The following is a 21,062-nucleotide window of genomic DNA, read 5'->3' on the forward strand; positions in this document are numbered from 1 at the left end:
GGCGCAGGGAAAAGGGAGCGCCAGCATCAAACCAGAAATATGCACCGGCTGATTCCATCGACTGTGTAATGACTGTGTTATCTTTTACAGTTTTATGGCAGAAACCCTCAGCTGAGATAATAGAATCTGGAGTGGAAAAGAAAGCATTCCTGCTACATACTCCAACCTCTGGGGTAATTTCAAAGATTAATGAATCATAGCCTATAGGATAGCGAATAAATCCTTATTATTAAATCAGCTTTAGCTGTAGAGAAAAGACTCGAGTGCACTGATTGATTTGGAGTTCGGACACAAAACTATTATTTGGACTTCTAATAGGGAATATGTCACATTATGCACAGACAAACCATAGATTTGTGTGCAACTGCAGACCTGAGATAAATCTGCAGTTGCACAATCATGGCGGCTGCACAGAAAGCTCTGGGCTCAGCATTAACCGTGTGCATGCCGGGTCGACTGAGATTCTTCAGTTCCAGCTCAAACTTGCCGATGTTGAGTTTGCCTTCATCACAAAATAATATGACATATGATAAGTTTGACCGCCACTGCCTCCTTCAGGATCTTCCATTAACCACGATTAGCTCAGTTCATCAATAATCTAAAAGGACGAGGCAATCAAGCGGCATCTGTAGAAGTGAGATGAATGGCGGAAACATGCTTTCAAACTCCAGAAAGAAAATATTTTCATTAAAATAAAAGACTTCTTACTTCATGGCATCTTTCTACATTTGCTTTGGATGCTTTTAGTCAAAGAACTTCAAGGTTTTGTATCTGATGGCCATTAGTTCGCCTAAATACACGGCTGGAAAGAAGTGCAGGTGACAAGGACTCCAAATAGAACATCTTTCATTTGAATATTGGGTCGTACTTAGCTCAAACTGCGGAAGATCGTGGTTTAAAAATATGAAAGAAACCTTGTGTTGACGGGGAATATGACTATTCATTGCACCATTCACCCTTCCTTAGAAAGATCAAAAGAATGCTTTCATGACTTCACAGATGTCTTTCTTTGCATTTTCTTTCATTTTATATAAAAGAAAGAAGTCCTCTGAACTGAGCTGCTCTTCTTAAGTGCTTCCAGACTGTTTGACGAAGTTCTTTAAATGAATCCTTCTCCCAGAAGACGCCACTGAAGCTCTCCCTGTCATTTATAGGAAACTATCAGGTGGTGCTAACCTGCACACCGCCGGTCCTGTGGGGGAGGAGGGAGGGAGGGATGCTGACACTGGGACAAAGCAATTCTGACATGGACAGTAGAGGTGACCTATGACAAGAGATTCCAATGTATGTTTTTCTTTATCTGCATAGCTGGACATATACTTGATACAGAGGAAGGAGAACACGCACTCACAGTTTGTCGTCTTCTATCTCTATCCATCCGTTTTCCCACTTAATCCTTCATTGATCCCCGCGAGTGCCTTGATGGAACCCTACGCTCAGCTGGTGCCCATCAAGTATTGCTTGATTTGGTGTAATGAGTTTTGTTATAAATGCCCCAGCATTCATGTAAATCTATGAAATTGTATTAGTTTGTCAACTAATAAACACATTGGTGTATTTCATTGGTTTCTGCTTAAGTTTGCTTGCTTGTTGTTTCTGCACCATTAAAATGGTCAACAATCGCGATGCCTCTTTAGGCGCAGCAAATCAAGGCACGAGTGCTTAAAGGGAAGAGGCCGTTTTGTAGTCCAACCCGGAAGTTAGCATCACCCTGGGAAAAGCCAGCAGCCAGCGGAATCTTCAGATTTTTACAGAAAAGAAGCTGTGTGGCGGACGGAAAAATGGGGAGACTGATTTTGCCCAGCAGGATATCGTCACCAGCAAACACCGTTTAAAAGATTTTCGAAGCAGAAACAGAGCTGTTAGCGTTTCAAAGCTAACGTTAAACTGCTGAGCAAACCAAACCACAGGCACATGACTTCAACAGAGTCTCTGCTCTTGTTCAGCGCTGACTGATGTATTTGATGATGTAGAATAAAATGTCATAAAGCCAGTGAACCGCAGAGCTGGTAACAGTCCATCCGTTTTCCACTTCTTATCCTGTTAAGGGGTGGGGGGTGGAGCCTATCCCAGCAGCCTTCAGGTGAGAGGCGGGGTTCACCCTGGACACATAGAGACACACAACCATTGGCTCTCCCAGCCACGCTGCATTTATAAATGCACATTTTGATTTCCACTTGCGTTGTTTTGAGAGTGTTGGGCCGACCCCTGGCAGGAGAGTCAAAGAGGCCGATGACTGTAGAGATCTGCAACCTCCTGTTTATTTGGATAAAACTACTGAGTCAGACGTCCGCCAGGCTGCTACAGTGGGAGTCCACCTCCATTTATCTCGATGCTGCTTGAATCGAAAGTAAGCTGAACTCTCGAGATAAAACACTTACATTCAATTTACATTCAAATTACCACACAAGCTAGACACTAAAATATCTGCTTTTTTATTTAAATGCACGCATTAGTGTCACGTGAGCAAAATTCAAAGGATTTAACAGAGTTTTTATGAATAAATTCAGTGTCTGATTATTCTGCCTGTTCAGTCCAAATAACTAGTTTATTGTGCTGTAATGAGTAATCCAATTACTCAGGGTGGAATAAGTTCACAACAAAACCCTAACAAAGTCGCTGCAGTTTTCACCTCTGGGTTCTCAAAGACCAGTGAGGGTCACTGCACCGGATTAAGAACATTAGAGATATTAACCACAGGCAGTACGAACGAGTGAAGTATCCGAAATCTCAGTGTCTTGACAACTGCAACCTATAACTGTATAAGAGGAGAAAGAAGAAAACACACTGGACTATGTTCAGTTGCCCTTTTCTCCTCTGAAATGAAAGAGGCGAGGGAAAACTTTTTTTTAGCCCGTTTCTGACCTCTTGCTCCTGACATCGGTGGGGGGCGGCTCGGAGAGTGGGAGAGTGGCCGTCTAATAACCAAAGGGTCACTGGTGACTGCACTGAAGAGTCCTTGACCAAGACAGGGAACCCTTAATTGCCTCCATCCCTAACCACAGGGAACACACAAGTGAGCGCAGCTTTAATGCCCAGAAAATAGGGAGGGTGAAATAATACTGATCAATGATCAGCTGTGGCGACCCCCCAGCAGGAGCAGCAGACAGAGGAAGAAGCCTAAGACTTTACATTACAAGGGCTTTTAAATGGAACTTCAGTGGCTCTGAATCCATTCATCACCCCTGGTGGGATCGTACTAATACTACTGAGTTGCTCTGATCCCCCTGCAGCCCCAGGAACCAGAACAGGCCCAGAAACGCACCAGGGGATCGACTGAGTCACTCTGAGTCAGCAAGCTCCTGGAACACCCCCCAGACAACATCGGGCTCCCACACCCCCACCAAGATCAAGGCCAGAGCCTGATATCAAAGTCAGGGAGCCCACGGGATGCCAGCTGGCTGGCACCCAAAGCCAAACTCCGGTACGCCGCAGTGTCCCTGAAGTCTGAAGCTCTGACATCACGTTTTCAGAACAGCACACCGGCTGAGACCGAAGCAGACGGGCCCACAGAGATGAAAACGTCCGAGAAGAGTAGCAGTTTGCCCACATCAAGAGAAAAATGACCTACAAAACTACCTTCATACAGTTGACTTTTGAATATCGGTTTGAAGAGAAGCTCAGCTGATAAAATAACGACAGTAAATTAAGCAGATTAAATCTGCGCTCAGGCTGTGTTGAAGTGTTCTACATCATAACTCAGGAGGTTCTTCTTGGTCCTTGCTACACCACAGGCGAAGAAGATGCGCTAAACTGCTCTGAAGCAGACGATGTGGTGAAGGGAAAATGTGTCAGTAACTCCATTTTCTTTCCAACTGTATCCCAAGGACCCAAAATTTAATCAACAGAGTTTCAGCGAGGCGAAGTGCAGAGGGAGCTATGATTTTTCTCTTGCTTTGTTCCAGCGAGAAGTCAGATCTGAGCAGAAAGTGCGTTCAAATAAATAATAATCTGATAAGGAGGAGGATATTCAATTAAACCCGCTGAAGCAGATTCTGTGTCTCTCGTGAAGATATGCGCGCGCGCGCGCGTGTGTGTGTGTGTGTGTGTGTGTGTTACAGTTGGCACTGCTGTAGCTTCAGAGCATGTTTGTTTCACTGCAACAAATCTGTTTTTTTTAGCTCTCTTACCACCAGCGTCTGACAGCGGGAGAGAGATGACAACAAAAATATCAGTGTCAAATGACACAACTCACGGCTCATGATTCACACTTTACAGCTGCAATTTGTAGGTGAACTGAACAAGCGGGCACATCTTATTTCAAACTCCGAATCAAGAGGGGGGATGCATGTGACCAGGAAGTTGGGGTGCTCGCACCGATTGTTAGAAAGAAAAACACTTCCTTAGTGTGAGCTGAGGATGAAACTTTTCCAGTCGACCTCCGAGCAGAGCATCATAACCTCGAGTTGCATCGGCGGGCTGCGTCCCTCTGGTGCAGCTGCCTCACGGTGAAGTGACTCAATGTCACCTCTTGAGGAGCAAAGTAGTAACGAGACTAGACTGACCAAGGCTTGCTTGCTGAGGTTTCAACTAAAAACCGCCTTGAAAAAAAGGCAGAATCTCAAACAGTGAAAATCTAAACATCATTTTGGGAGGAAATAAACAAATGATGAGGGGGAAAACTTGATTTGTAGGAGACTCAAGCAAACGGGGAAGCCTGTCTGAAGTGATTGTCCTTACGCACTGCGAGTAAGCACACACACGTACTTTTGAATCTTTGTGTGTACTTGCTGTGTCTTTCCTTGAACTAATACAGTTTCATCTCACAAATAAATTACTCTGTCAAAAAATCAGAAAACAGAAAAATTACATTTCACTTCAACAAAGGTTGCGTGTCATACTGCATAAAGCTGAATGACAAAACAATCAAGACAACTCAGAATGGAAATACAAAAATGCAACTATCTGCTGACTGATGGCTCTGGCTTTTGTTCTGCGGTGTAGCCGGCGATGCCAAGACCACACAAGGTTCACCACACTGCAATTTAAGACGGTCAACATTTCTCTGTCTCTCCTCACTCCTGTACGTCTGCAGCTTCACAGCTTTGTGTTCCCAGCAGTTCCGCTCTCACTGAGAATTGCTCAAAGACATTAGAGTGACTGAAGGTCTGGAGAATATGAGGGGTAAAGAGAAACGTTGGCCTGTTTTTCTTGTGTTTTTTTTTTCCTTCTTTGGGGATTGAAGTCAGCTGACAGCCACGATGTTGTTCCACTGCCATGGTTGCCACTGAGATATCAGGTCAGTCTGGGATTCTGGGTTTTATAAAGCTGCATACCAGCCTTTTGAGTTTTTCAGAGAGTTTTTCTCAAGGAGGATATGGCTGCTGCTCACATCACATTACCATCTTTACTGTGTGTGTGTGTGTGTGTGTGTGTGTGTGTGTGTGTGTGTGTGTGTGTGTGTGTGTGAGACTCAAAGATGAACTGCAGATGTAACTGTGGCCACGTGGGTTCAATGCCTGCCCTCTCAGACAGAAACACCACCCTGAGTAAAAGGTGTACTTTTCCAAATCCTCTATTTAGTCACACTAACGCTTCTCAGAGGTTTGTAAAGTTGCACAGAATTGAGACATAAACCCAGAAATAAGCATTGTTGAAGTTCTACTTCCCTGGATTCAAACACCGGAGGATTTCAATGGCTGACATAAAGTCTGTCGTTCACACAAGTTTCGTTCTACAAGATAAAATATGTCATCAGGTACCACTCCTGTGGATCTTAAAGCTTCAAAATTGCAGTTGATAACAATCCGTGACACAAGACTGCAGAGGTCGTCGTGGACACCAAATGTGTCCTTGCAAAGAAACGGAGAAGAAGAAAGAAGCAGTGTGAAACTTCGTCATAGTTGCAGTTAATCGTGTTTCAGAGACGTAGTTTCTTCACAGCCTAACCTTTGTTTTTTACTCCTGTTGACTGCACCGATGCTTAACATTAGGTGTTCATCTCATCGAAAATCCAATGCAAAAATCCCATCGCCTTCTGGTCAAAGGAGCCTGCGGGGGGCCTACATCTGGCCTGCAGCTTTCCGACCAGGTGAATGGGTAGACTGACCTGTCAATGATGCCACACATGTCGATCTGCAGCTGACTGTAGTTTCCCAGCAGTCTTTGCTGCACCATGATCAGGTTCACCGGCTGGTTTTCCACAATTAGGAGACGCATGCAGCCCTGGAAGATGTCGAAGGGATTCTTGCATTCCTGACCGTCTTCCTCAGGAGGGCAACCTGAACGAGAAGGAAAAGAGCCCTTAAACAGTAGAACGACATGGAGGAGAGAGAGAGGGCACAGTGACAGGCTCAGTGACAGGCTCAGTGACCAAGCCCGACACGACTGTCATCTTCACAAGTGCACAGCTAACTTAACCCGATTGTTTTGTCTTAATTCATGAAACAGCGATGTACAGCAGTAAAGAGCTTTTCTCAGGGTCAGCGTGGAGGGCAGAGCTGTGGTAAATGTGCCAGGGAGCCTCCACTCGCTGTGCGGTAGAGCACAATGTAATTTGCACTATATAATACATATGTGGATAATAAAAAGCCTCAGGCAGTTACAGAACATGCCAGCACTGCAATACTGCTGAGCAGAGAAAGGACAAAGCAGATGATATTTAAGAAAAGGCAGCAGGGAAGCAGAGTGGAGAAGGAAGTAAGAATAAAAAGAAGCACCAAGAGTGGAAAGAAAAAAAAGGAGAATGTTGACAGGTTCTTTTAAACCACTGAAACAGAAATCACGGTGTTTTAAACTGAAACCTACAGCTAAAGAGGGTTTCTGCCGGAAAAAGTTCCCCCTTTTTTGTCCCCTTCAGTGCTCCGTAGTCACAGGCTGTTCATTCACATGTCCAGTGTCAAAGCCACACACTGCAGCTCTGGACTACAGTTTCAGGGTAAAGAAAATATTCACCCTTTCGCAAAAAGACACGATTTAAACAGAATTTTTGATTGGAAATATAAATGTTCTAATGAGGAGTTCTATTCAGGAAAGATGAGGGAAATTAAATTCAGCCTCTACGAAAACTCGCTTGTCTCAGACCCGTTAACGAGGGCCCAGCTACTGCACTAGTTGCAGTATTTGTACGTGCAAAAACTATGTCTGAATGCTGATATTGAGGGACCTTTTCAGTGCAGCACAAGGCGATCACCATCTTCGGTGATTGATGACACAACTGAATTGTTTACGGGGACGCTGTTGATAACACACATGCTGCAGTCTTACCACCGAAAAAGAGCTGACTTCCCACCGCGACAGGAAATGAAGGGCTGCCATGAGCGACGCCGCCTTCTTCTTTATCTACAGCGATGGTCAGACGACCTCTCCTGGAGTTCAGCTCCACTGCGTGCCACTGACCGTCACTGAGATTAGAGCCTGGGAAAATACAGCAGATGTTGCACATCTGTAGATTATAATTATTATAATAATTGACTGATTATTATAGGGCTGTGAAAACACGAGTGGGTTGATCAAAATAATATCCCAGTCCTGATTAATCACAAGATTAAAATACCAGTATTTGGATGTATTTTTGAGGGGGGGGGGGGGGGGGGCGCGTAAAACAAACATATGAGGTATTGGAAAAAAAGAAGTGCATGAAAAGTGGAAAGAGGAATCAAGTTTTATCAGAATCATCTCAGCTTTTTATTTCTGAATAAGAATCTCCTCGCCATCTGTTGAGCTTGACCTTTATTGTCCAGTGGAGAGCTGAACCCCAGCATTGTGGACCACTGACGCACGTTCTTGGACATTTTTGCTGTTGTCAGTGATTATTAGCTTCCAGCTAAAGCTACGGGACTGTGGTGCTTTTAGCCAACCTTGGTAATTAGTTTTAAAGGCCAGGGGCAGGTCAGAAATTGATTCTACAGGCTGTGACACTGACCTGTGCTGAGCTCCAGCATCACCCTGCCACCTTTGTGAATCTGTAGCCGGAGCCTGGCCTCGCTCAGGTACATCCAGACCACACCCGCTTGCTGAGGAAGGTCAAAGGTGAGCAGCAGCCCCGCCTTGTTCCACGTCCTGAACTGAAACCCCACGGACACACCCCCTAAGGTGGAAGCAGTCGCCCCTGGCAACTGGAGGAAGCTCTGGAGGCCGGGGAACGTCACGGCGGCGGAAACTGGCTCAGCACAAGAAAAGGTGACATTGCCCTGAGACAGAGAGGAAATATGATCACCAGAGAGATAAAGCAACAGAAAACATGAATATTAATTAGCAGCAGAGGGCGTGTCGACGCGACCTCATGTCGCAGTGATCTCATCAGCAAGTCTCCTTGAGAATAAAAGCCACGAACCGGAATGTTAATGTCAGCTTGGTGGAGTGAAGAGACGCGGCTTACGTGTGAGAACAGTCGTGCTAACTGTAGATGTCTCTGCTGTGGTCCATTGTGTTGAGTCGTGGTTGTGACAAATGGTCACTCCGGTGGAGTCGCGGCTTTCTGCTGGGAATATCGGCCCGCTAACTTTACAATGCAGCAGAAACACAGACGACATCTAGAAAGCCCTTTGTAGAGCCGTTAAAATATACACCGGCGTGCTCGCTGGTGGATGTAGCACCTCTGCAAAAAATGAGCAGTGAGCTATAAAATCCCCAAAGCGCCACTCACCAGTACACAACCATAAAAACCTCATACACCTACACATCTCTGAAGGCTCCACTTAATTTTGTTATCATGGTTCCAAGTGTGGCCACAAGTATATTAAAACAGACTATAACTTTCCTAATGCTACCTGAAGCCCTCTTGTAAAACAGTCTCTATTACATCTTCAGCCATGCATGGGAATCTTTGAGCCGCATTATGACTCATTTTGCTCTCCGGTTCTTTACTGTAATGAGAAAGCTTTTTTTTTAAACTCCTCTCTCAGCTCGGCTCGGCTCGCTCCGGTCATTGTGTCATCGACGGGGGAAAAAAAAAAATGGTGCGAAAGACAAAGAAGCGCTATTGAAAGTCTCACCACTGTCTGCACTTGCCTGTTCTCTTATTACTCACTGTTCTTGTTAGCTACTAATGACAAGTTCTAATGACCTTGTTAGCGTCATTAAACAGCTAGCAGCTCATTAGCAGCACTGGCAGGAGCCGGATGATTCCCAGTGGTTCCACATGGATGTCAATATACATATAAATGTACACACACGCGTGTAGGTGCATGTACAAACACCCACATGGACTCCACACGTTGACCCCTGGTTGTTTATCGTTGCACTGAGCCGAACGATTGGTTCATATGGAAACGCGTGCAGTGACTGCCTCGTGTCCTCCTGGTCTTTGTTAGGACCCTCCTTAATAGGCCTGTAGTCTCAGAAAAGTCAATTGTTTTATCACTTTTTTTGGAGGACGAGTTAAACCTGCAGTTTTTATTCTAGGTGGCCCGGGTCCATCTATTGATCATGTATTCTCTCTCACATATAAAAGCCCAGAGCCCAGACAGTTGGAGCAGAGGAACATCAAAGCTCTTTACTTCCCCCAAATGATTTACGTAATCTGTCATCTAAGAAAAAAACAATTCTTTGAGATGTTTAATGCAGGCTAATACGAGGATGAAAGGCTTTCTGAGCATCCGCCAACTAGCAGCTCAAACCAGACAGACAGGATCAGGAAGGAGATGTAGAGCAAACACAGATAGAGCACGAGCTTTTTTTTCCACGCAGTTTCATGAAAGTCAGAAGAGTCAGTGGTTCAAAACATCTTCCCCCCGGCTACTGAGCTGTCTCTATTAGAATGATGAGGGTCTGGACCTGGTTTATGACTAACCGATGCCAGAAACCATCAAGTCAAGCGAGACGGTGATAAATGTCTCTGCGTTTTGTTGCTTCAAATGACCCTTTTCACATTACATTGGGAATTTAATTATAAAATCATTAATATGACTTTAAAGCGGCAATAGTTGATGCTTAGAAATCACTTTCCCGCTGCACACACCCACGTACACGCAGGTTTTTTTGAACCCTCGTAAACCAGCTTTAAAAAGCAGGATGACCCTGGCACTATAGTCAGTAGACGAGGAGTTGCCTTCTGATTTTTCTCTCTGGTGCATCACATTTTATGTGGCAAACACACAGCACGCTGGAAAGAAGTGAAAGGTCTGGTTGTTTTAACTGGACACTGACTGGGAGCTGCTTCAGTGCAGACAGGTTGGACATGGATGAAAAAAGTCACAGACGTTTCTGTGAGGGGACACAAACGTGGGATGCGAGTTGCCAGGTTCAGCCGTGATGTGTGTGCCCATTGATGCTGACCTGACCTGACAAATACTCGACTCTACCGGCGGGTCATTTGATCCCGGAGTAAATGAAGATTAAACCTGTTAACTCTACTGAAAAAAGAAAAACAAAAAGAGACGTGAGCAAGCGTTTGCAGGTTTTTTTGGTCGGTGGGAATGGGGCTTTGGCACTCACCAGACAAAAGAAGTATAACTCAAAATGAATGCTGATGTTGTCCTTTAACTGCTGGATGTGTAACTAAGCAACTGTTTGCTTTTCAAACCACAGCCTGTCTCCTCCAGTGGGCAAAACACTGGCAGGTTCAGGTGCAGCTAGTCTCAGGAGGTGGCCACTGGCATTAACGGAACGCTGGTTAGCATTACTGTATAGCTACATCATGACCAGTGAGCTAACGTTACAACATAGTTACATTTTTTTGTTTGTTTTATTAGTAATTATTTTTACAACTGCTTCTTCACTTTATCCTTTTGGAACAATGTGTATAACATGGTAGGGTGCTGGATATTTAGCTACTTAGTAAGCTACTTAGTATCATACTAACTTGTGCTGCAAAGCTAACAGTTACACCATCATTATTGGTGGTACACGTAACAAAATCAAACAATTTATTAAATTTAACAGAAATGAACAAACTGGCATGAAGATTTGTGTCATATTATTGTTTTCTGCAGGAAAAAATGAAAGAAAGTAATAGGGCAAGTGCAATACACTGTAGAGAAGCTGAGGGAACTTAGCTGCTAGCATGCGGAACAGAAAGGCTGAGTCATAGTTGCAACCTACCATTAAGCTAAAAGTAGAAGAAGAAGAAAACGAAGAGAGGCTGAGATAGAGCAACAGAGTTTATATTGTTTCTGATAATAATGTAACTTATTTTCAGTTCATATATATATAAATATATACTGTATATATGAAGGGCAAACTTACCATTGCTGTAACTCGGTGGTCGTTGTGTTTTGCTAGTTCTATCAGGTTGACTCCATTAAACAGCAGGTTCTCCAGGCAGCCATGGAAGTTCCTCTGGGTCCCGACTAGTTTCTGAGTGTGGACAGCACCAGCAGTCAACTGCAGGGAGACAAACATATACATGCAGACATGTTTAAATATGTATGTGTGTGTGTGTGTGTGTGTGTGTGTGTGTGTGTGTGTGTGTGTGTGTGTGTGTGTGTGTGTGCGTCTGTGCCAGACTGGTGTGCTTCCTCCCACCTTCTCCATGTCCCAGTGGTTGAACTCTGCAGGAATCTGAACTCTCTCGGTGTGTTTGTCCACGGTGAGGTTGAGGTGAGCGCCGCGCCGCTCCACTGCGACTTGGTGCCAGTGCTGGTCATCCAACAGGCTGCCGAGGGAGGCCAGACGCTGGGCTTCAGGAGACCAAGTCCGACCTGGAACAGAGAAGGGGTGGGGAAAAGGATCAGATTGGAGGTCGTAGGAGGAGGAGGACAGACATTTGAGATAATAATAGGGAAGGATAAAAGGAAGAAGAGAAAGGTGAAAGATAAAGAGGAGTCAGTTTCCAGTATGAAGAGCAGAAAAGTTAAATAAAAAAGCGAGGACAAAGATGAAAAAATTAGAAAATAAGGCGGAATAGAAGATGAGGCAAGATTGGATACCAAGAAAGAGGATGGAGAGACAGCAAAGGAGGAGAAACACAAATAGACAATTACTGAAGACTAATCACATCGTGAGAAATTGATATTACAGATTTTTAATCAACAAATCTCCACTGTAATTAAACTTGAAATGAAACAAAATGAAGATGGATTCTCGGGCATAAACGAGAGAAGATGGAGGGAAACCTCGCACAACATGACCAAAGTTTTCCTCAAGCTAGTCTTTGTGTTTATCACCTTCTCGTGGTTTGATATGCAGAATTTCTCAGTCTTACAGCAGATTTGCCATTTCTGTCAGTCTGTTTTCTCCTTTTCTACCTGTTAGTTTGTCTCCTCATTATCTGACCTGCCAGTCTGGTTCTTTTGACCCGGCGCTCGGCGATGCCAGCCTGACGACAGCTCCGACACACCGGCCTCCATATTGTGTCTGAATATTCTCATTATCCTGCTGTGAGGAGAGCGGCGAGGTCATCCTCGCTCATTTCAATATGTACTGCTGGATAACTGAAGGCAAATACTGTATGTGGTAATGAAACGGCGCTGAGGAAACAGTGAGACATCATTAATGATTTAGAGTCCAAATAAGTGGGTCCATCCCCAAAAGTGCTGTGTTTCTGCTGAGACAAGGAACTGCAGAAATAGCTAAATACAGTCAGTCATTAAAAATGTATCATAAATTCCTTAGGGAGAGACAATTCCAACTTCAGAGAGGGAAATGGAGACAGAGAGGAGGAGGAGGAGGAGGGGGGGGTGGACTTGATGGACACATATCTTTGGTTAGATGAAACAACTTTGTCCAGAGAGAGAGAACGTTGCGGGTGTCATGAGCAGAGGAGTTTGTCCTGTCGGCTGACGTGTGATATTACAGCCGGAGTGAGAAGAGACAGCGATCAATATCAGAGACGCGACAGCAAGATGGCTTTATTGGCATTGATTACTGGGACAATTATTACCTGGTGGGAGGTGGAGGAGAGAGGGAGAGGGCCGCATGACCGAGTGTGTCATGGGTGGGTGCTCTGACGAGAGAGAGAGAGAGAGAGAGAGAGAGAGAGAGAGAGAGAGAGAGAGAGAGAGAGACGCTACAAACAGAGCAGCCCTCTTTTTTAAAACTAACCTGCAGGACAGTCCCTCGTCTCCTCATCTCCGCTTCTTCAGCAGTGACAGTTTGGACTCACAGCATCAAAGCGGATGGAGTTTTGATTTCTTCAAACATTTACACAGTATCATCTGATTTTCAACCTTTGGGGGTTCCTTGAATAAAACATGTGCAATGAAATTCTTCGGTTTAGAAATGAAAGTTTTTTTTTTTAAAAAAACAGCGCCTTGAAAAAATAAACCCTTAAAATATTGGAAATTCTATAAATAACCTGAAAAAAATTAAGAAAATTGGCAAACTTCCACTTAAACATTTAACAGTCTTCCTCTGAAGCAGATAGAAACATGAAAAATAAAAAAGGTGTCTATATAAAATGAATTATATTTCCCCCTTTCTTTAAAGAGTTTGTTAAACATTCATATCTTACCGAGTTTCAAAGTAGGTTTTCGGCTCATTACCCTGAGTGCTGTGTTGTTGTGCACATTCAAAAGGTGGATAAATTGATCAAATAAAATGTGTGTCTTGAGAAGTAGATGAAATTCATTTCAAATAAAGAAAAAAGAAAAGAAAAACAAAGCTAAAGGTCGATGCAGTGACGAAAGGTAACATCACGTAAGAGCACATTCTGTAGAACCTAAGTGTTCATCGTGGATGGATTATATGATTTTTAAAACATTTAAACAACTTCTTGTTACATTTTTTACCTAAAACGAACCCTATTCATTGTGTGGGAGGGACTTAGTTAGCCATGTAGTGCTTTTTATTCATTTGCTATTAATAAGCTTCAGGTTTTCTCCAAGTCCTGCCTGCTTCCTGTGTTTTGTTCCGGTTCCACCATGCGACCTCACGCCATGATTGACATCGTGACAAATGTTTGTCACAAACGTTACAAAAAAGCTTTGAAAACTTAAAACAAGTTGCTAACGACTCCAGCTAATCGCTAACAACCGTCTCCAGCCACGTCCATCTGGTCGCGCCGCTTCGACCTGCGTGCGCTGGTCTCAACACCACATCCCCAGCTCAGGCCCGACTCGTTTTCTTGTTATCATTCCCGCCATGTCCTCACGACACCTCATTGTATCTTATCTGCTCTTCTACCGGCGCAGCTAAAAATCTGATTATATTCTGACAGCTCCTATTACAGAACAGACTGGTTTAATTATTTCAGCAATTCGATCTCACAAAGTGCTGTCACATAATCAACCCAAAGCAGAGGCCGTGCGGTGATTCACAACTTTGGTCAGAGAGGGAGAAGTTGGTCTGGCGATAGTTCACCGCAGCCGTAGCTGGGAGGTGTGGTCAGGCCTCCTTCTGATGACATCGTCAACTCCTCCATCATTTCAAAGGAAGCAGTGAGTTCTTCAGTGCTAAAGACAAGCGGAGCACCAGTAACAGGTGGATCATTTCAAAGTGCCCCCCACCCTCAACTCACTAGAAAAGAATCGGCCATATGCGCCAGCGCCACGACCGCGTCCGTTGGCGTCTCCCTATCTGAGGGAGGCAGCAGGAGCCAGTCGAGCCCATGTGGTGCCTGAGCAGGTCCGCATGCAACAAAGATATAAGAATGGAGTGCTGGAGGACGGACTCGTCTCCACGGGTTCCCTTGACCAGAAGCCAGTGGGGTTTCCACACTCAATATCTGAAGCATAAATGGAATCGATGGAAGGACAAAGCCGACGCACAAATAGTTGCGGATGCACCGAGCTTCACGCCTCCACTTGATGATGTTCCTGGTCTTCTGTAGCCACTTTAGAGCAGCTGCCCTGCATTCCACCAGGCCTTCATGAAGTTCTTGCTGGATCTCCATCAGTTTGCTCCATCTCCTGCAGACTCTGTGGTTTCCTCGCTCCAGAACCGCCCCACTGTGAGGGCGGCAGGCAGACCTGCGTGTTGGTTGGTAGAAGTACACTTCACTCCTTCCTCTAATCATCAAGAGGACATAATTGTTGAAGCTCTACCTCCTCTAGTGTTTCTGCGTCCATTGCTGTCAAACGTATGTGGTGCGGGAACAGAAAGTCTTGTTGTCCCCATCATTCAGTGCCAGTAGTTTCTGTAGAACACTGTCCCCTCCCGAGGAAGGTTGCCGACAGAGCAGGGTTTGGTTCAGAGGGACCGCTACAGGGGAGGAGAAGCCGAAACAGGACAAATCCAAATATGATCATCTCCAACTGCAGAAAAACAAGATGGCGGCCGCCACAATGCCAAACCAGAGGATTCAAATCCACAAACTGATGAGCGGCGTCACTCATTCAGTCGACGACGGTGGATGATGATGTCTACCCTCTCAAGTCTCCTCCTGGGAGGGTTCTGGTTCCTCTGATATCCAGGACAGTGTTGTTGTTGCTCCGAGTTGCCTCATAAAGCGAACTACATCTGCCCGGGGTACTGACCTGGATGTGTTGAGTTAGCGCAGCTGAGCGGAGCGTGCGAGAGCTCAGGGTCAGTGCGCAAGGCAGATGACCTAAATTACACAATGAGTAACAATTAAAATGCACAAAGAGACAGAGAGGGTAAGAAAGAAAAAAGGAGAGGAAAAAGTTGAAGGTCGCTGAGCTTAAAAAAGGCTTATGGCTGTCTTTGACAAAAACATAAGAGTCATCTCCGAAAGGCTGCGGTACATAACAACGTAGAGAGAGAGAGAAATAAAAACGACGGCTGAGGGGAATGTCTAATGGTGCTTGAGTCAGAAACAGAGAGGAGACAGAGAAATGAGAGGTACAGCAGGAAAAAAAAACAACACAAATTGTCTCCTCTGATACATGAAAATAAAAGACCGGGAAATCAGAGGAGACAAACAACATCAATTACGAGGGAAAAGGAGGAAAACTGAAGAAGCAAAGAATCACGCTGGGAAAACGGAGCAGCAGAGGGAGGCAGACATGGAGATGAAGATGAAAGAGAGGAGGAAGAAAGACTGCCCGATGTTTTTGCAGTCGGTCTGTTGCAGAGGAAGCAGAGCTCCTCCCATTCTCTGTTCTCATTTCAAAGGACAGTTTGAATTTCCCCTCACTGGGCACTAGCCTGTATTTATGGTGATATAACCTCTCTTTAAGATGACGGAACTGCCGTCCTATAAGACAACTCTGTTAAAAGATCGCCACTTTAATCACGTGGTTTTTTTCAGGGCGTCTCTGACGGAGACAGTTTCCTTTTAACTGATCCCTCACAGAAATGTGCGTTTTGCCTTTCCAGCGCTCACAGATCGTCTCGAGCTAACAAAGAGGTTTTTATTTACATCCTGCATCGCTTCTTTGACACTCCAGAATGTAGAAAGAACCAGCCATCTGTTAGCCTGAAGCTAACAGCCCATAACAAAAGCAAAACTGTGTCAGATGCGTCGTCTGGTATAAATTCACGCCTTCTTCCTCCAGTCAGATGCGCAGTAACCCACAAAGACTCTGATTGGAGGTAAAAACAAACAATAAAACTTGGGTTTATCGTTGTGGTCCTGACCGGTTCAGGTCCCGACTGGGTGCAGGTCAGGCGTTCTCCTCAGCTGGTGAAATGATCCATCATCATCCCGCCTGTCTTTTACGTTACTCACACTATAAAAGATGCGCCTCATGCTAGCGGTTGCATCAACGCACAAGCCCACCGCCATCACTGTTCTTTTGTGTTCGTTACTGAAACGTTTGGCGTGCATCTCGTCGTGGTTCACGAGGGGTTTGTAGCAAGCACGCGTGCGTTAGAAACAGACACTTGATAGCCTGGAGAAATCCAAACCATATGGTGATGATTCAACATGGCAGGGTGATAACCCCTGCAACCTCTGGTTAAACCCCGTACACACACACACACGCACGCACGCAAACACTCTACTAGGCCATACATCAAGAGCAAGAGTCCAGCCCTAACACATGCTACAGTTAACAGGTCCCATCCATCAAGTGTGCAACCACAAAAAGATGCACCAGCAGAGCGCCAGCCAAGATTTGAACCAATCGTCCGTCTCAGCCAACCAAAACCAATCTGAGAGCTTTAAAACAACAAAGAGCTTCACCGGATGTTCAGTAGCAGAGCGAGAACAGAGTCACTTAATGTGCCTTTGCTGCAACGTATGACCGGTGCATTGTCTGGACGATTTTAGTCACCCATATTGAGCCTTGACAGCTATTCTAGCAGTAGCATTTATGTTAGCAGAAAAAAAAGATGCTGTGGGTAATTTTGAAATGTCTGTCCTGTAGAAGTGACACTCCTCTCTGAAGATCATCAGCTGAATACCAATTCTATGCCCCTAATGTCGCTCCACAAAAAGCATCTGATTTAAACTGGTTGTTTGCATGTGATTGATAAAAATACACACAAGTTCAAGCACTACGTGTGGTGCTGTACCTCGTGTGAGCAGCAGCAGCAGCTTCCCTCGGTCCAACTCCAGGCTCAGGCGGAGTCCCTTCTGTCCCTCCGCATGCAGCAGTGTCCCAGAATTCCTCAGGGTTTTAAACGTCAGGGAGATGACCTCTCTGGACGTCCGCCTCGACCCGGCACTCGACTGATACACCAGACTGCTGCTGCTGCCGTCGAAACTCATCACATCAGAGGCTGAAAATCAGAACGGGGAGACAGGAAGTTGGACCTAAAGGCCAATAACCCTAAAGACTTTACTCAGAATGGACACAGTTGGCCAGCGAGGTGCCGTTCCAGAGAAGTGAAGCATCTACACCTCAAGGATTATGAAGACAGCTTAGCCAGGAGCGTGAGGTCCCCCGACCAGACGACTCAATCTACCTTACATCAAATAGGACTGCGGTCAAAGTAACAGTCTTTAAATCAGGTCCCCACAACACCTCAACAACCACCTGACCTTTGTGTTAAAACGGTAGACGATGAAGCCAGAATCTCTACTTTGATCATCACTTTTTAATCAATACATTTCATCTTAGAGCTCGATGTTCATTTGGGGATTTGGACTGCGGTGAAGTGAGGTAACCTGTGTGTGTGTGTGTGTGTGTGTGTGTGTGTGTGTGTGTGTGTGTGTGTGTGTGTAGCTGGCGGTAAAGAATGGACTGCGGATCCTGAATTGTTTAGAGCTCCTCCAGCTGAGTTCGGCAACAATCCCCTCTCAGGAGAAGCTGTGCTGTGTTTTCTCTCACTGAACGTTTTTTAATGAACTCTGTGAGTCTTTTGGCTCCTGAATCCCACGACTCACACAATCACCAGCCACTTTGCTTACACTTACGCACCTATTGCATTGAGCAGTAAATTTCTTGCTGATTACAGAGCAGCGGAGCTCCAGAGCAGAGTCTTACACATTAGTCTATATCTGCTATACTATCAGCCCACTAAACTTAATGGCTCTGTTTAAACGAGCTGTAGCTCCTGGTCTGAAGTGCATGTGGGGCGTGTCCCATCCATTTAAATTAGTTAAATGATGCATAACCCGGGCGCAAACTTAGGCGCATGGAACAGGCAGCTTGCAATGACGCACATGGATGGGTGCCAGTGTGTATTTGCTGAAAACAGACACCGGACAGGAATTTGACAACTGAATCTATGGGAAACTAGCAGTGACAATTTCACTGTGATTTACAGTAGCACCTCCTTGCAAGGAGGACATCCAGCTTCCAGTCTTTAAATATTACCTCCTGAGGAGTTGTAGTGAGCCCTGCTAGAATCCCTAGACTCCATCTGCGCTTTTTTCCAGCTCATTAACCTCACATGTCACACGGTTGGTTGGTTTCATTGAACGATCTCAGAAGTTGCCCATAGAAACCATTTGGGAAAGGGCAGACGACTCTTGGCAGGTGACTGGATTAGCCACTCTTGAAGTATTCTCCAGTTCTGATATCTCTGATATCTCTGACGCTAGCACGGCCGAATGGCTGGCTCCCTCGTCTCCATATCAAATTCCTGAAGACCTCCTGAGAAACTTGGTAGAACTGTTCCCTTTTTTTTTCTCCTCCTCTGTAGCAGAAAGACATTTGGAATTAAAAACAGAAAAGGTCAGAACTTTGGCTTCTGCGTTACAGCGCCCTGCCTTTTCTCGACTGTTCAGTAGATAATTAAACTTACACTTGAAATGGTGTCGATGCTGCATGAGGTCTTAAGGTCGGAAGTGTTGCCTCGGGTAAATTCACATTTTACAAGTGAACAATGCTGATATTTTCATGTCTGGAATGAGTTATGGTGTTGCCAGGCTATCAGGTTAACACCCAAACCGCTGTAATACTTGATGCGTGCAGTAAACTATTTACTACGGAGAGCTATATTTCAGCTCCTCACACTACATTGCATTAGTTTGGTGGAACAGCAAAAGCTTCCCCTGCCAAATGTCATACCGACTGATAAACGCAGTAAACAAGTATATCTACTGTGTCCTTAAATAACTCGGAAATATTTCCAAACTACTCCAGGCTGTTCATCAAAGTCAGCATTTAATGTTTCTAATCCATCGACTTCTAGCAGGGGAAAAAAAATGCAGTTTTAAGGTGCAATGAAGGCTTTTCATCATACGTCATCGTTCCAGCTCGGGGACGAACGGCATGAATAAGTGAGAGGACGTTCTAGGCTCACTAATTCTGTCCATAAAAGTCCTCCGTAATGAACTAAATGCCTTCTTGGTTGTGGATTTTGCCCTCATCTAAAGCAACCTCCCATTTTCTTCAATATTAATTTGGATGCTGCTCCAGATTGTGATTCTCAGGGAAAGAACGAGCTGTTGGCTGGGTGGCATGGCGCTTGTGCCAGGGCTGATAACGCCAATAAGTGATGTGCTTTTCAAGCAACAAAGAGAAATTAGTTAACACAGTGTCATTGGTGTGAATAAAACAACAGCAAGATTCACACTGGGGCTGTCGTTCACACTCAAATTAAAAGAGGTGAGATTTCACACCGACTGTAAAATACGAAAATATTTCCAGGTAAAATCCGTCATGGAACGTTCGTATTTATCTGTGATGGTTTCACCGAAGGAGATGTGAATGTGCCTTTAATTTAAAAACAAACAAACACACAAACCTGTTGTGATATTCTCAGTTGCTTACGAGCATTTACAAACCTCCTTGAAAATGTGACCTTCCCTGCCCTTTAACTGAGGTTCTCCACTAATCAGTGTTGTCACGGTAACATTGACGAGGGGCGTTGTTACACACCATCTGACCAGGACAAATGCTGCCGTGGCTGGGATGAGGACGTCCCCTGCGGCCAGGACATGGATGGTCGTCATAATGTTACAAGCTGGCAAACATGCTAAAAAACTACAACGATGGAGTTGATATTCTGCTCTCGTTTCAAGTCTTAGCCTTGGGAGCCAAAGGAACAGATGAATGTTTAAGAAAATGTTTCTGCGTATCAACTAGAGGCTCTGTGCTCTTGCTTGACAGATTTCTTATCTCCTCTGGAAAGAAGTGAATATTCTGGGGACGTTGTTGCATCAGTCCAGCCTGGCCCATGCAGAAGGAGGAGGGACTCACTGTGGGGGCAGCCGTAGGTCTCCAGCCGGAGTCCGATCCGTCCGTTGGGATTCCAGCCCAGAGGAATGAGGCGGAGGAAGCGAGCGACCGCTGGCTGCTGCAGCTTGTACTGAACCACGCTGTCGGCATTACTGTTACCTGGAAAAGACTGAAGACACACACGGGCCCAGTTAAAGTGCCGTCCTCACCGTTGCATCCTGTCACCATCATAGACAGGTCAGCCATGAGCACTTCTGTCAAAGAGAGCTTCATTTCCATGCGAAAACGTTCAGTTTGGCAGTGTGGCTGTTCGAGGAGCGCCACCTCTTCCATGAACATGTCAACACGCGCCACTGCTCTCCCTGCCTGAACCAAGGCTACGCTCCACTTCAGCTCAACTACTGTACAAATACAATACAAACTACTGAATATGTTTGACAAAAATGTGTCCTCATTGTAAAAATAACAGCAGTAATTAACAGCCCATTCTAATTGTCCAGCTTTGTCCACTTTCTGATTCAATGTCATTCCTCTCAAAAATGTCAGTCAGGCCCTTCAATATCAAAGACATTATTTGTACACAGACACAGACAGCAGGAGCAGGTGTTGCAGTACTGAAGTACTGCATTTCAGAAGTGTGTCTCCACAAAGGATGCCTGTTACAGTGACCTCAGTGAACAAATGAAGGGGAGGGTAACCTCTGACCTTTGAGCGCCAAATCCTCAGGTCCCTGTGAACGTTTGAGCTAAGTTTGAAGTTGGGCCTGTG

At 45.1% G+C, this 21,062-nt stretch overlaps 1 protein-coding gene across 1 annotated transcript in view; it reads right to left on the reverse strand.

The window, feature by feature from the left end:
• Positions 1–21,062, reverse strand: part of LOC147262115 (contactin-associated protein-like 4) — a 91,695-nt gene that overhangs the window by 32,227 nt on the left and 38,406 nt on the right. Inside the window, exons 4-10 of the mRNA XM_086204519.1 lie at positions 20,316–20,463; positions 17,239–17,445; positions 11,407–11,582; positions 11,128–11,265; positions 7,865–8,132; positions 7,207–7,356; positions 6,050–6,221 (exon numbers count right to left, since the gene is read on the reverse strand). Coding sequence (XP_086060645.1) covers positions 6,050–6,221; positions 7,207–7,356; positions 7,865–8,132; positions 11,128–11,265; positions 11,407–11,582; positions 17,239–17,445; positions 20,316–20,463 — 1,259 coding nt within the window. The remainder of the gene's footprint in view (positions 1–6,049; positions 6,222–7,206; positions 7,357–7,864; positions 8,133–11,127; positions 11,266–11,406; positions 11,583–17,238; positions 17,446–20,315; positions 20,464–21,062) is intronic.

Source organism: Aulostomus chinensis, chromosome 5, assembly GCF_037954235.1.
Source record: "Aulostomus chinensis isolate RoL2024-O1b breed Wild chromosome 5, RoL_Achi_v1.0, whole genome shotgun sequence".
NCBI classification, from domain to species: Eukaryota; Metazoa; Chordata; class Actinopteri; order Syngnathiformes; family Aulostomidae; genus Aulostomus; species Aulostomus chinensis.